Genomic DNA, 16,441 nt, shown 5'->3' with positions numbered 1-16,441 from the left:
CAAGCATCTCGGCTCCTGCCTTCGGTCCTCCGTCTCTTGCGGCCGGACTCGGTTTCCCAGAAGCCTTGGCAGCTTTGCGGCGGAAGCTCACGTGGCCTTGGTTTTCTTCGGCGAGAGACGCGACGGAGAGCCGAGGGAGGGGAGCGAAACGAAACGGGCTCCCGGTGGGCGCCCAGCGAGGTAAGGATGGGGCGCTGCCTTCCGCGTCTGCGCCTGGCCGGAGCCGGGGGAAACGGACGGTGGGGGTCTCGCCGGGGGTCTCCGCTCCGCTGGGCCGCTTTCAAGCCCTCCTGCCGCCCCCGGAGGAGGCAGCAACGGTCGGCAGGTCGACGCCCTGTCGCCATGGCAACGCTGGGGAGGCGTACCCCCCCCAAGACCACACTTTGCCCCCTAACAACCTCCCTGCAAAGTAGGACGCCCACCCCGTTTAATTCCTGTGTCCGACGAAGGGCTTGAACCCGGATCCTCCCCCCGCCCTTGAGGGGGTCTCTCTCCTTCGTCCTTTCAGCCTCCAATGGCACTCAGGCTGGCTTGGCACAAGGGCCGGAGGGCCGACCTGGGTTTTTTCCTATTACTATTACTATTATTGTGTGGTTAATCTTTGATGAGATTCACAGCCTTTGGATTATTATTATTAAACATGAAACTCAGCCAACTGAACATGCATTACAAATACCAGTGACTGGTGCTAATAGTTGATACGGTTTGCTGCCAGCGTCCTAAGTATCAACCAAGTATCTTCTTAAAATATAAGATGTTCCGAGTAGCGCAGTTTTTTTGCAGTTCCGCTGGTGTTATTGCAGGAAGCTGCAATTTGTGGATGTATCTTGTAAAATTCTTGGACATGGTGCCAAGTGCCCTGATGACAATGGGTATCACTGTTACATGCTTCATCCATAGCCGTGTAGTTTCGATGACCAGGTCGCAATATTTCATGATTTTTTCTAGTTCTTTTTCTTTGACTCTGGCACTTCCAGGAACAGCGATATATTATTATTATTATTATGTGATTAATCTTTGGTGAGATTCACAGCCTTTTGGGCTGGTTGGTAGCTCAACAGCTCGAGTCCTAACCAAGGACCTAGGAACTGTTAAGGTAACGTCGGAGGATATAAGCTGTTCCAAGTAGGGTGGTTTTTTGTAGAATCAGAATGTTCAAGTCTGATAAATTTTAAATTTCTAAATAGCGAGGCAGCCCTTTAGGTATTGCTTCAAGGACTCCAATTACAATTGCGACAACACACGATTTCTTTTTCCACAATTGCTCCACTTCAATTTGCAAGTCCCAGTACTTTGTGATTTTTTCTTGCTGTTTATCTTCAATTTGTGCATCTCTGGGTATTGCAATGTCAATGAACCATATTTTTGTCTTTTCAACTATTGTTATATCAGGTGTGTTGTGGGCCAAGTGCCTGTCAGTCTGAATTCTGAAGTCCCACAAGATCTTGACTTTCTCATTCCCTAAAACCTTCTCAACCTGATGGTCCCAGTGGTTTTTGCTGTACTCAAATCCAAACTTTTGGCACAATTTCCAGTCAATGATCTTAGCAATTCGGTCGTGGCGTTGTATGTAGTCAGTTTGTGAAATTTTGCTGCAGCCGCTGATCAAGTGGTCGACTGTCTCATCTTTCTCATTACAGAGGCGACATTTGCTGTTGGTGGTAACATGTTGGATTTTTGCCTTCATGTAGTTTGTGTCTAAGGCTTGTTCTTGAGCTGCCAAAATAAAGCCTTCTGTTTCTTTTTTCAGTGCTCCTGATCTTAACCAGTTCCAAGTTAGCTTTTGGTCAGCTTTGCCTTCAATACTTTTCAAGTATTGGCTATGCATAACTTTGTTTTTCCAATTTTCAGCTCGCTTCTCAATTACTTCTTTCTTATTTTCAGCTTTTGACTTAGTTGTCTTTAAAAGGCCTCCTTTATTTACTTCCTTAATCATTGGTTCTTCACTTTTCTGGATGTAATCATATAAGCTGTGTTTTTCTTTTTCCACAGTCCATTTTACTTGTAGGAGTCCTCGACCACCCTCTGCTCTTGGTAGATATAATCGGTCAACATCACTTTTAGGGTGCAAAGCATGATTCATTGTCATAAGCTTCCTTGTTTTTCTGTCCAAATTGTCCAACTCCATCTGCGTCCAGTCAATTATTCCTGCAGAGTATCGAATCACAGGTATAGCCCAGGTATTTATGGCTTTTATGATGTTTCCTCCATTCAATTTGGACTTTAATATCTTGCGAATTCGTCGAATGTACTTGGTTGAAATTAATTCCTTGACTTTATTATGCATTAAGTCAGAGGCCTCTAAAATACTTGTAGCCTTCTGGTTTTACTGCCTTTATCATTTCTTCATTCTCAAATTCTATTCCATCATCTTCTATGACCTTGCCTGCTTTGGTTGCCATTGTTGCACATTTGTCAATTCCAAACTGCATACCAATGTCTTGGCTAAATTCTTTTGTGCTTTCAGTTAATAAATTCAGTTCAGCTTTTGTTTTACCAAACAGCTTCAAATCATCCATGTACACCAAGTGTGAAATTTTCAGTCCTTTCTTTTATTATTGTTATTATAATTATTATATTTTTCTATTATTATTACTCTATTATTTTTCTATTATTATCTATTATTATATACTTTATTCATTAAACATGAAACTCCATCAACTGAACATTCAAAAATATATCACAAATACCATTGACTTTTGCTGATGGTTGACAAGGGTTGCTGCCAGCCTCCTAGGTATCAGCCAAGTACCACGTTGTTGTTGTTGTTTGTTGATTTATGTGACTTTTATAAATTTTTAAAATTGCTCGAGGCGGCGAACATCCATACAGTTTGATCTTCGTGTTTTCCCCACCACCAGAAACCTAGGAAGTGAGTTGGGATGTTGGTATTGCAATTTTATCCCACTATATGGGATATATAGTGGGATAAAAATGTAGATATATCCCTATCTAGATATATCTGTATATTCATATGTATATCTAAAAATGTATCCATTTCTAGATATCCATATCATCATTTTATCATCTGTCCATACTTATCTGCCTATACCATTTATCATCCGCATCTATCTCTCCCTCTCTCTCCCTGTGTACTTTATCTATCTGATCTCTCCATCTCTCCCTCCCTCTTCCCCTCTTTCCTTTATCATGTATCTCTCTCCCATCACTCAGGCCAGCAAGCATGCCTACTGCTACTGCCTCCCATTTTCTCCTCAACAACCATGTGTGGTGGGCTAAGTCTGAGTAGTTGGCACCTAATTGCCCCAGCTGGCTTTCATGCCTGAGAGTTTCTCCTGGTTTTGCAGCCAGCACCTGAACTCCTACACCAAGCTACCTCTCTGGATTGTTATTGGGGTCTCTTTATCCCTCAGGCCCAGCTCTTTCTCCCCAAAGTGTTTTGATCCTTGTTATTCAGCATCCATTCTGGTTAGGAAGGGATGAGAGGCCACTCGGATGTCCCACCCCTGTAAGCCAGCCTGGAAAGTCACAGTGGATTTATTTACTTATAAGTGGAATAAAGGATGTAATAATAACAAATTGGATCCCAGAAGAAAGTGGCAATCCTGGCTCTTCACTCAGGCCTTTGGGGGAAGGAGTCCATGGTCCATACTATCTTTCATTCTTCTACTGTATTTAATTTGTCTTTTCCACTTCCTTTCAGAGTCGTGGCGTACAGGTGACATATAAGTTTAATAATAAATTATGCATCGATTCTTTTATCTTTTAATCAGAAAGTAACTACAACTGAAGTATGGCATATTTAAGACAGTTGACCTAAAGCAATTACGTACAATGTTCCCAATGACTTCCAGGTTTGTTTTTTGGGAGGAGGTCAGTTGTGGCATTTTGCACAACGGGAGAAAGTTGATGTCTGTACAGAAAGTCTTGTAGTCAAGTCTGACCTGGGGGAGGGAAGGAAAGTTATTTTTTTTTCAGGCTATCTAGATCTATTCAGTAAGGATGTGATTTTAAGCGATCCTACTGCAAGCTTTATGGAAAAGGTGGTTGAATATGGGGGTGGGGGTAGGATCAAAAGCACACCCTTGAGGGAAGAAGAGCAGAATTTGCAATTTCTTGCAGTTTTTTTTCACTGAGATAAGAGGGACGGATATAGATTGATTAAAATACCCTGTTTCCCTGAAAATAAGACGTCCCCGGATAATAAGTCCAATTGGGCTTTTAAGTACACGGGCTAAAAGAAGCCCTCCCCAAAAATAGCAATAGCAATAGCAGTTAGACTTATATACCGCTTCATAGGGCTTTCAGCCCTCTCTAAGTGGTTTACAGAGTCAGCATATTGCCCCCAACAACAATCCGGGTCCTCATTTTACCCACCTCGGAAGGATGGAAGGCTGAGTCAACCCTGAGCCGGTGAGATTTGAACAGCCAAACTGCAGAACTGCAGTCAGCTGAAGTAGCCTGCAGTGCTGCATTTAACCACTGCTCCACCTCGGCTCTTCAAATATTGCAACACAGCAGCAGCCATGAGGTGACCACGCTCACCACCTCCTGCTCCTCAAAAATAATAAGACCTCCCTGAAAATAGGGCCAAGCACTTACACTATATTGCCAAAAGTATTCGCTCACCCATCCAAATAATCAGATTCAGTTGGGAGCGAATACTTTTGGCAATATAGTGTATTTTGGGGTCAAAAGAAAATAAGACCCTGTCTTATTTTGGGGAAAACAATGTGGTAGTGAGGTCATATTCCTCCCTGTATTTTTGGGGACAGAGAGATCGCAGGGAAAGTTTTTTTTTTCCCCCTTTGAAAGAGTCAGCTAGGAATTATTTAGGAAAGTTTGCAACAATCAAGGAACAACAACATTGCTTCTTTTGTTCCACAGAGTGAATAGTGTCTTATTTAAATAAGGAGACAATCTGGAGCAAAGTTTGGCCCTCGGGTTGGGTATAAAATGAAAGTGAATAAAACTAGCAATGTAGGGAAGACATCAAAAAAGTTTGGTCAAAGTAGGGGAAGGAAAAATCTTTTTTTCTTCTTTTTTTGCTTAGTCACCTTGAGCAACAGGGATCTAAGACTACAACGATGGCCTTCTAACTCCCTTCCAGAAATGTAGGCCCCCCAAAAGTAGAAGATAAATGGAACACAGCTTTGCTCAACATTTACAGGGCAACGGCAACAATTTCAAATATGTGAGATATTGTTGCGCAAACAGGGCTCTGATCTATTACATTGGGAAGCCCGAGAAAGCCAAGCATTTGGACGACATGTGTAAGAACTGATCTTGTGGTTCCTGAGCCTGTTGTAATGCTGTTATCTTTTAGGAAGGAACTGGAAAGGGGAATGGAAGCTGATAGTGCCGTATAACTCTTTCACTGCTTCACTCACACACACACACACACACACACACACACACACACACACACACACACAAACACCTGTATTTCTTCTGTTGTAATGCCTTGTTCTGTAGCAGAATAAGATTTGGCCACACAAGAGTTTGAATTAATTATAACATGTTAAGGAAGTGAGGGTAAATCTCTGGTTAATCAAAGTTTCAAAGATCTGGAAATCTACATTCTGTGACTTTAACTGCAGTAATATATCTCCCGTGCGTGGCTGTACCTTGAATTGAATTACCCTGTGGAATTGAGAGATTAAGATATTTTTTTTCTTGCATGATTTTAGATCTGATAAGCCCCCTAGGAACTCTGCATTCATTTCATGGTATGATAGACTGCAAACAGACCCTGGGAGAGCCATTTTCCTGGGTAATATAACTTCACGTCCTAAGATTTTAAATGTGATGGGAGATAACCACCAAGTCCCTATTAGGGAATTTGTACATATTGTTATTCCCAAAACTGAGCATCTGCCTTATGGCAGTGGCCCTCAGCCTTTGGGGTACCAGGGACCGGTTCCATGGAGAGAGCTTTTTCCACAGATCAGAGGGAGCATGGTTTTGTGGGCTGCCTGAATCCTGTGGATGGGGCTGTGCCAGTCCAAGGACCAGGGGTAGGGGACCTCTGTTGATTATCTCTTATATTTCCCTGTCCAGCTAAACAGGCCCAAGGCCCTAACATTCTGCTGGCCCTTTTAGGACAAAGATAACTATAACTATTGTTGCTTTAGTTATGTTGTCCAAATCTGACAGATGTATTGTAGTCATCACAGCCACAACATCAAAGAACCAACACTTGAGGAACGTGGCAGTCAGTTTTAATGAGAATTCCTCCCGTAACATGAAGAAATACTCTGTATTAATACTCAGGGAACGCTGGCTAGATGAGCTTGCATCTTGCCCCACGTAAATCTCCTGTAATGGCCAATGGCTAAAGTTGTCCTTTAAAGCAATATGGCGGCTGCTCTTAGATTACTTGAAGGAAGGATCTGACCTCTTGCAGAGAACATGAATTTTCAGTGCTGCTGTTGCTACCACTGCTATGGCACGTAACCAAAACAGACCAAGTGGAAAGCAGCTGTTAGGACATTGCCCTACACTTTGATCCCTGGCCTGCATTTCAGGGGAAGCAGCTGCCAGTTTAATTATCTGCTTCCTTTCCTCTCCTACTTATTCCGGCAATGCAATGTATCCTGCAAGACCTGTTAATTTGGGTCTGTGTGCCGGTAGTCCTCTATTTACGCCCACAATTGAGCCCCAACATTTCTGTTGCTAAGCAGAGTTGTTGTTAAGCGAGTTTTGCCCCATTTCCTGCCACCGTTAAACAAGTCTCTGCAGTTGTCGGGAGAATCTGGCTTCCCCATTGACTTGGCTGGTCGGAAGGTCGCTCAAGGTGATCACACAACCCCCGGGACATTGCAACCGTCATAAATATGAACCGATTGCCACGGTACCTAACCGTGGGGATGCTGCAACAGTTGTGGGGGGGGGGAACGGTCACTTTTCCCCATGCTGTTGTAACTTTTGACGGTCACTAAATGAATGATAATAAGTCAAGGGCTACCTGTATCTTTTGGGAGTGCACATGTTTTAAATGACAGGAATTTACAAGTCCCTGCTAAGGACAAAAGTGTATTTAAATTGGGATTCAAACATTTTAGCAACCGGTTCTCTACCCATTTACTGGGTGGGCATGGCCATAGTGGGTGTGGTCTACTTGGTCTCCACCACCATGGGAGGGGCGTTTTTGCCCTCCCCAACCTCTGGAGGCTTTCCTCGAGCCTCTGGGAGGGTGAAAATGGCCTCCCCCGCATTCTGGAAGCCAGAAACAGGCTCATTTCCAGAATTCCGGTAGGCCCGTTTTTCGCTCTCCCAGAGCCTCCACGTATACACTGCACTTACCTGGCATCCAAAACGGGCCGCGTGGAGACTCCTGGGAGGGGAAGGCCAGAGTGGGTGGGGTCAGTCCTTGCAACTATGGTTTGGTGAACCAGATTAAAATAAACATCCGGTTCGCTGGAATCGGTCCAAACCGGCTGAATTCCTACCCCTGTGTTGATTATGGTTGAACAGGACTCTGCTTTTCCATAGATTTTGAAAAGGGGGAAACTGTTTTTTCCCCACATAGAATTTCTGCATAGGGTTGTTTTTGCCTTTTTCCAGCTGTATACAGGATAGGGGCACAGACTGCGTTGTGCTGCGGTGGCCCTGCTTTGATCTGTGGAGAAGCACCTTCATTCTGTGTCTCTTGTCCTTTGCAGCCAGCCTCCAGCTATGGCGATCCTATTTGCGGTTGTAGCCAGGGGCTCCACCATCCTGGCCAAGCATGCATGGTGTGGAGGGAATTTCCTGGAGGTTACAGAGCAGATCCTGGCCAAGATACCATCCGAAAACAACAAGCTCACCTACTCGCACGGAAAGTGAGTATATTCTGGGGAGGGAAGGAAAACAAAAATCAATGGAAAGCAATAACGGGATGGCAGGGAATGTTGCAGGTACCATCCCCTAGGGAGATACACATGGTGGGATCCAAAAGAAGGGCCTTCTCGGTGGTGGCTCCCTCTCTCTGGAACCTCATTCCCCCAGAGATTAGACTGGCCCCCACTCTAATACTGTTCTGGAAGGCACTGAAGACCTGATTCTGCCATCGGGCCTGGGGAACCCAGAGCAGGATGGAGCCCATTAAATGGCTCGTGTGAGGTGCTGTCGCCGGGGTGGAGGGTGATTTTATTATATTAATTTATTACTATGTGACTCTTCTTTTATTAGTTTTATTGTTTTTATATGAGGTTTTATATTCTGTAAGCCACCTTGAGTGGCCATGTGTGAATAGCCGGCAATATTAATTCCCTAAATAAATACGTAAATAACGGGATGAAATGAAAAGAGCCATTTGGCTGCTGGACTGGGGAAGAGAGCAGGAAAGAAAAGGGTTAGCATTCCCATTTCAACTGATGTGCAAATAACCTTGGAATGCTTATACCACTACTCCGCAAACGTATTTGGTGTCTTTGTTCTCCCCTCAGTTACCTGTTCCACTATATCTGTCAGGACCGGATTATATACCTCTGCATCACAGATGATGTAAGTACTGAGAAAACTGCAGTGGGGAATTGCAAAATTGGTAAAATGTGCATGCTCTAAAGGTGGGTTGCTGGAAACGGGCAGATACAGAGGTATACCCTTGGGCTATGGCTGTGCCGAAAAGACTTGCTTTTGGCTTTTGTATCCTTTTGTTTTGATAAGCATATTTCCTTCCAAGAAACAATGTTGTATGTTTATTACACTTGTATGCCACCCTATTCCCGAGGGACTCAGGGCGGCTAACAAACAAGGTGGGGAGGGGGGAAATACAAAAACAAACAAAGACAAAAACAAAGACAAAAAACAGCTTAAAAACAACACCACAGTCGCAACAATTCAAGTGGGGCTGGGAACTCATCAGCCCCAGGCCTGCCGGAACAGCCAGGTCTTGATAGCTTTGCGGAAAGCCTGAAAGGTGGTGGGGGTCCGAATCTCCATGGGGAGATCATTCCAGAGGGCCGGAGCAGCCACAGAGAAGGCCCTCCCCTGTATAATCAACAATGGTAGACTGAAGATGGCTTTGCTGTCAGCAGAGTAATTATCAGTCTTCATTATCTGTCCCTACTACTTCCTGCTTAGATACAGTTCCTAGGTCTATTTATGTCCTTTCTAGTCATTCACTGCCTACTTTACCTCTCTGCGGGAAATAAGCTGTTCGTGTAGTGTTTAACCCATGTCTGTTTCATTCTCTCTCTTCAGAACTTCGAGCGTTCCCGGGCTTTCACCTTCCTGAACGAAATCAAGAAGAGGTTTCAGACCACCTATGGGTCTCGAGCACAGACCGCCTTGCCCTACGCCATGAACAGCGAGTTTTCCAGTGTTTTGGCAGCGCAGCTGGTGAGATTTCTGTGCTGTCATTCAGAAGATCCTTCCTTTTTGGGAAGCGGAACTGCACACCCCCTGCCTCTTCTGGAGCCGGCCGTTGACCGTCTAATCTTTTGATGACAGGCTGGGTTGAGTTAAAACCGGGGGGTCAGTTTTCTTTTAAAACGAGGATCGTTTTTGAGGTTGCATCATTATTGCCTCTTTTAAAAAACCCTCATAGGAAAATGGGTGTGCTTGTTTTAAATACCCTAACCCTTGTAGCTTTCCTTGAAAAATTGTAAAAAAAGATGTGGAGACTCTAGAAAGAGTGCAGAGAAGAGCAACAAAGGGATTAGGGGACTGAATAAGAGCCGAGGTGGGGCAGTGGTTAAATGCAGCACTGCAGGCTACTTCAGCTGACTGCAGTTCTGCTGTTCATATCTCACCGGCTCAGGGTTGACTCAACCTTCCATCCTTCCGAGGTGGGTAAAATGAGGACCCGGATTGTTGTTGGGGGCAATATGCTGACTCTGTAAACCGCTTAGAAAGGGCTGAAAGCCCTATGAAGCGGTATATAAGTCTAACTGCTATTGCTATTGCTATTGGAGGCTAAACATATGAGGAATAGTTGCAGGAACTGGGTATGTCTAGTTTAATGAAAAGAAGGACTAGGGGAGACATGATAGCAGTGTTCCAATATCTCAGGGGTTGCCACAAAGAAGAGGGAGTGAAGCTATTCTCCAAAGCACCTGAGGGTAGGACAAGAAGCAATGGGTGGAAACTAATGAAGGAGAGAAGCAGATCCGGTTCATGATAGGCCCTGAGTTGACCTGCAAGGCTGTCCTGGAGACAACGAAGGATTGGCCCATGCCACTCCGGCCCTGGCCCACCCCAGCCCCACCCATGCAGTCGGCCGCAACTACCAGGCCACGCCCCCAAGCTCCCCCAAGGGCAAACAAAATCCTGATAATGGCCCACGATGGGATCGAGTTTGACACCCCTGTTCTACATGGTAGCTTTGTAGCTGTTGAGGACTTTTATCCTGCCTTCCTTAAATGCTCTTTTTCCAGGCTGCTAAACCTAGTTAGCTCATCTAGCAACTATGGCGGTCCAGGTCTCTGCATATTCTTTAATTTGGCTTCCTTAAAATATGGCTCTGAAGACTGTGCAACTGTCACTTAAGGCAACAAAAAAAAATTAATTTATTTTATTTCTTGGATGCTTCGTTGTGCCAATGCATCACAAGAGTGCATTATAGGTTAGGGGTTTTTTGTTTATATGTTTAGCTAGACTTGGTTTACAGATACCCTCCCCCAATTTCATCTCTGCTGCTCATTCACATCTTTGATTTTCTGAAGCATTGAGTTTTCCTCTGTTCTTCTTCCATTTAGAAATATCACTCAGAGACCAAAGGTCCTGACCAGGTGGTAGAGACCCAGGCTCAGGTGGACGAACTCAAAGGCATCATGGTCCGTAATATAGGTACGGGTGTACTTGAACCCCTATACACCACTGTCAATCAGAAGGTCGGCAGTTCAGCGGTTTGCATCCCTAGCACTGCGTAACAGAGTGAGCTCCCATTACTAGTCCCAGCTTCTGCTAATCTAGCAGTTCGAAAGCAGGTAAAAAATGCAAGTAGAAAAATAGGAACCACCTTTGGTGGGAAGGTAACAGCGTTCCGTGCGCCTTCGGCGTTTAGTCATGCCGGCCACATGACCACGTAGACGTCTTCGGACAGCGCTGGCTCTTCGGCTTTGAAATGGAGATGAGCACCGCCTCCCTAGAGCCAGGAACGACTAGTGCATATGTACAAGGGGAACCTTTACCTTACACCACTGTAGATGTATTTGGCAAGGGCTGATGCTTTGTGGAGTAGAGAGTTGGCCTATGATAGAAAGCCATTTGAAGAGAATAGAAGCATTTGAAATGTGGAGTTACAGGTGGCTGTAACATATAAGCTGATTTTGACAAAATCAGAAAGGAGGAGGTGATAAGCCGCCTGGGAAAGAATCATCAAAACCATGAAAAAGCGAAATAATATTTCAGACATGTGATGCAACATCCGTAAAAATACAACATCCTTCACTTAATCCTCCAAGGAAAGATTGAAGGCAAAGGAGGTCCAGGCAGAAGAAGAACATGCTGGCGTCAAAATCTAAGGGACTAGTTTGGACAAAATTCAGCAGCACTTTTTCGTGCAGCTGTTGGTAAAAATAGGATTGCCAACATGATCGCCAATGTCCGATGGCGGATATGGCACAAGAAGAAGATGCTTTGTGGGGAAGGCCATGAGTGGGAAGGGACAGGAAGCGGGTGGATTGCATTTCAACTTATTTAGGAAAAAAAGATTGGGTGGAACAAAAGTAATTTGGGTTACTTTTCTCTGATTCTTGCTGTTCGGTTCAGTTCATATAGGGGTATCTTAGCTTCCCAATCTACTATATCCTCAATGAGCTTCTAAGGGGTGCCTCAGACTCCCAAGCTCTTAATTAAGGAACTTGCTCCAGATATAATTAAATCAAGTACCTGAGTTGGAAAGAGAGGACAGTGTGACGATTTTACTCAAATTTCTGTGGTTTAGGAAAATACTGTGGGAGAGTTGCTCTTTCCATTGAAATTCTTATAATTGCTCTCCCTTTCATCCAAGATCTCGTAGCTCAAAGGGGAGAAAAGCTGGAACTGCTGATAGACAAAACGGAAAATCTTGTGGATTCGGTAAGTTCTGAAGATGGGTGTGTGTGTGAATTCTTTAGGATTGGCTCTGTCTTAAGGGGAGGCCTGCAGGATTGGTGCGGGAAGGAAATGAATACAAGACAAGTCATCTTGAACTAGCTGCATTTTAGAAGGCTGCATTTTAGAAGGTAGAGCACGTTTTTGGAAAGTATCTTCTAAGGTTGGCATTGGTGACAGTAAAGCCAGATATTTCTTCACTAGAGTTCTGTTTACCCAGCCAATAATTTCCCTTTGCAGAGCAAAATTAACGTGTGGTGCTTGGCAATCTTTTGACCTAGCAGAGAGAAAAATTAGACCAATTAGATCGCACAGGTTAGGTCTCCTCCGGATTCCATCTGCCAGCCAATGTCGGCTGGTGACTCCCCGGGGGAGAGCCTTCTCTGTTGCAGCTCCGGCCCTCTGGAATGAGCTCCCTGTTGAGATCCGGATCCTTACTACCCTCCCGGCCTTCCGCAAAGCCACCAAGTCCTGGCTGTTCTAGCAGGCTGGGGGGAGCTGAGAAGCATCTACCTCCATAGAAATTGTGAATATTGGTTTTGTTTTTAATATGTTGTCTTTGTCTTGTTCCCCTCTTTCCCTTGTCTTTTGTAAGCCGCCCGGAGTCCTCCGGGAGTGGGTGGCATACAAGACAAATAAATAATAAATAAATAAATAAATAAATAAATAAAATCAAGCAGTCTAGCAGAGGCAAAGGGAATAACATTGCCTAAAAAAGCCAGTCGTTGGGAATACAGTGGAACCTCCGTAATCCGTTCCAGGATTGAGGTCGCAACCTGATTTGGTCCTGACCGGAAGCAAGGCTGACTGCGCATGTGCATATTAAAAACAATTGGCGCGGAAGGGGAAATCGGCATGGCTGTGTTTGATCGCCACCCGAGGATGTGCTTGCGACCAGAGTGAAACATTTAGCGGATTTTTTGGTCAGCACCCGATTTGGCCGTGGTCAGAAGCATTTGTGACCCCGAGGTTCTACTGTACGGGTATTCCTTGCTTAACATCCATTCATTCAGCAACTGTTAGAAGTTATGGTTGCTGAATGAACTTACGATCAGTCCTTGAAGTTCTAGCTGTTTGCATTTCCCTGCAGTCACATGAACAACATTCAGTTCTGTCTGCATTTACAACTGCCCCTCATGCCTCACAGCACCCGGTCTGGTGGCGGGCAGGGCGGCCAAAAGGAGAGAGATGGGGCAGAGGGGTTGAAGTGGGAACCGTCCTTGGCCGCCTTCTGACAATGGCTTGGATCCAGGTTGCTTCCTAAGAACTGCGTAGGATTGCCAGGACTGCTGCTGTTAGGCAGCCACGTGATATTTTGCTTAAATATATCCCTGCGGGTTAGTGAGTTGTCCCAATTAGAGTCGTTAAGTGAAGACTACCTGTGTTCTGAATGTCAGCAAAGCCTAGTCAAGAACCTCCAGCAGAGGGCAGTGTGGTTACTTCTGCTGTGATCTTGAAGGTCAAGCATGGGATTTGCATAGGAGACTTAAAAAATTGAAAAGGCATTCGAGAAGGTACATTTTGAAATATGAATTAAAACAAGAGTGAACATAGCATCCCTTTGGTGGGGAGGAACTGATACTGTCTTCCGAACAGGCTGATGAAATGTTGGGTGTGGTCTGTTAAATCCTCTCCTGTGCTTTTCCCCCTTCCAGTCCGTCACTTTCAAAACAACCAGTCGGAACCTGGCTCGAGCAATGTGCATGAAGAACCTCAAGCTCACCATCATAGTTGTCATCGTATCCATTGTAAGTTTGGGGTTGGTTTTTTTTCCCCCATATACGAAGGGAAGGAACTCTGCCGGCTATAAAAGGAAATGACTCGTTATGTCCTTTTGTCCTTGTTCTGAGTCTATAAATGAATTAATGGGCCATAAGAGATCTATTCCCCTTATGGGAGGACGTCCATTTGAACGAGAGAAATAGTGAGGCAGCTGTTCTGCTGCTGTGCAGTTGCACACTCAGGTGACTGGCCTACAGGTTGTCTTATGGAATAAAGAACACAGAATAACAGAGTTGGAAGGGACCTTGGAGGTCGTCTAGTCCAACCCCATTTAGACAGGAAACCCTACACCACTTCAGACAAATGGTTATCCATTCTCTTCTTAAAAACTTCCGGTGTTGGAGCATTCACAACATCTGGAGGCAAGTTGTTCCACTGATTAATTGTTCTCACTGTCAGGAAATTTCTCCTTAGTTCTAAGTTGCTTCTCTCCTTGATTGGTTTCCACCCATTGCTTCTTGTCCTGCCCTCAGGTGCTCTGGAGAATAGCTTGACTCCCTCTTCTTTGTGGCAGCCCCTGAGATATTGGAAGACTGCTATCATGTCTCCCCTAGTCCTTCTTTTCATTAAACTAGACATACCCAGTTTGTCCAACTGTTCTTCATCTGTTTTAATCACCTTTTCTTCCTGCGGTGATACGCAGAGGACGGAAGTCGCTAAACGCTTTCCTCCCCCCATAGGTCATCATTTACATCATTGTGTCGGCTGCCTGCGGGGGCCTCTCCTGGCCAAGCTGCGTGAAGAAATAGCCGCCCGAGGTGATCCACCCCATGAAAGCACACGTGCGCACAGGAATGTATGTCATCCAATTGCGGACTTTCACACTCTTCATCCTCCCAGGACACTCAAGAGTCTTTTTTGCCTTATCACCTTGTAAGGTATACTCCTTCAAGACCCAAAGGATGTTTTTCTCCATAAACAAGCAGGACTTCCTGAAGGGAGAGAGAGCGAGGAGGGCAATGGACCAACGGGAGGTATCTAAAGTATTTGCATCCCCATGCTTTGCACTTTACTTGGTGGAGCAGGTTGGGGGAGCTGAAGGCCCCGTAGACCTTTGGTGTGTGTGTGGGGGGGAGAAGTGAGTGGGGACTGCTGAAGTCAACCGAGTTCTTTCTCACAGACCCAGCCCAGCGACGCGATCAGCTCTTTTACTAAAACGGCTTTTTTCCTGCAGTGCCTTTCTTAAAACTCATGACAGGCTGTGGCTTTTTTTCCCTTCGAAGCTTCCTTGGCGGCCCTTTTTCGTCGGGGCGAGTGAAAGCGCTTCTGCTTTTCAACTCGAGTGACTGGTAAATGTGTAACTATCAACGTTGCTGTAACATTGCTGCTATTTGTAATTTTTTTGTGTCTTGGGTTCGTCTTCTCGCCTAGTTTGGAATGTCCTCTGGCTTCATTTCCAGATGGTGTGTGTAAATGCTGTTTTAGCGCCTCCAAAGAATCACTCTCTCTGCAAGATTTAGTGACTGCCCTCTTCTCTTTGAGCGTGGTGGACCTATTGGCGCCTAGTTCAAAAAAACCCTTGATTTCTAAGCAAAAAGTTAGAGAAGCATGAAGTAGTTGAAAACCAATTTTTAATCTCAAACTGCCATAAATTACTTGTGAAAAACTTTAAAAAAAAATCCCTCCCATTCGTGCATAATGTAAAGGAGGATGAATCTTAAATAGGAAGATTCTTCCCCCCGTGTTGGCATTTTATGATCTTGTCTCTGCTCACTCTTCTCAGCATACCGCAGAGTAAAAACTGGTGCACCTATCTTTGGTCTTCCTCTCCAAATGTCTTTGCAGGAACAAGCCCACATGGAATTAATTGTGCATGTCTTTTTTTAAAAAAATGTCAATAGCGGTGATTAATTTTCTATCATTTTGAATGCCTTTTGTGTAAACTGCTTCCTCTTTTAATAAAATGCACTGATGCATTATTGTAAAATAAATCTAAATCTGTTTAAATAAATGTACTTAACTGCAGACAATTGATATTCAGTTTTTTTTCTTGTCAAATACCTTCTTGACAGCCGGACTGCTTTTGTAAAAGTCCTGGAGAAAACAGAGATCTGAAAGTAGGGGCAGGGGGGAATCAGTGGCCTTATTTCAGAGCCGATACTTAGCTCTTATCTAAGAACTTCCACATTGCTAGGAGCTTCATGTGGTAGCAGTAGCTCTCGGATCTTGTGGCAAGTTTGCCAGAAGGCAGCACTAGCAAACAATTTCAGCAAACCAATACCAGCAAACTGGATAGATGTGTTACCCCCAGTGTGAATTACAAAACTGGTCCAAAGTCGTATTTTGCCCATAACCTTGTGTTTGGATAAATAAAATTAAGTGTTTATAGAATGGTTTGAAAATCTGAAATCAAATTCCAGCCAGCCTTTATTTTACAAGTATACATCCAGTAATACTTATAATGTAATAGCCATTTTTATCAGGGTGCATTCTGATTGGGCAAAAACATTTTATGGTGTGCCTGTTCAACATCTGTTTACACATTGTCTTACTTACTTCTACTGTCTGATGACCCTTTGAAAACACCCTTGAGTGCCAGCTGGTCCATCTCTTAAGTTTCAGCTGTTATTCCAGGAAGTATGGCAGGATAAAAGCAAGCAGAGAATGTTGTATAACCATGCTTGTTTAAAGTCCCCATCCTATTGCAGGAGATGACCAGTGAGCTCATTCACGAAGC

General features: G+C 44.5%; 1 protein-coding gene across 1 annotated transcript; it reads left to right on the top strand.

The window, feature by feature from the left end:
- The first annotated feature begins 74 nt into the window (after positions 1–74).
- On the top strand, positions 75–15,738 carry VAMP7 (vesicle associated membrane protein 7). The gene is made up of 8 exons (XM_032228174.1): positions 75–180; positions 7,626–7,784; positions 8,391–8,448; positions 9,148–9,285; positions 10,644–10,734; positions 11,900–11,967; positions 13,638–13,730; positions 14,445–15,738. Exons 2-8 carry the CDS (start codon positions 7,639–7,641, stop codon positions 14,511–14,513), a joined length of 663 nt encoding a protein of 220 aa, XP_032084065.1. The 5' UTR covers positions 75–180; positions 7,626–7,638; the 3' UTR covers positions 14,514–15,738.
- Positions 15,739–16,441: the final 703 nt, after the last annotated feature.

The sequence above is a fragment of the Thamnophis elegans genome, chromosome 12 (genome assembly GCF_009769535.1).
Source record: "Thamnophis elegans isolate rThaEle1 chromosome 12, rThaEle1.pri, whole genome shotgun sequence".
Taxonomy (NCBI): Eukaryota; Metazoa; Chordata; class Lepidosauria; order Squamata; family Colubridae; genus Thamnophis; species Thamnophis elegans.
This window is presented reverse-complemented; position numbering and strand designations above follow the sequence as displayed.

Coding starts and splice junctions, on each gene's coding strand:
- VAMP7 (XM_032228174.1), top strand. CDS start 7,639: ATGGCGATCCTATTTGCGGTTGTAGCCAGGGGCTCCACCATCCTGGCC. Junction 8,449..9,147: donor ACCTCTGCATCACAGATGAT/GTAAGTACTGAG, acceptor CTCTCTCTTCAG/AACTTCGAGCGTTCCCGGGC. Junction 13,731..14,444: donor TAGTTGTCATCGTATCCATT/GTAAGTTTGGGG, acceptor CTCCCCCCATAG/GTCATCATTTACATCATTGT.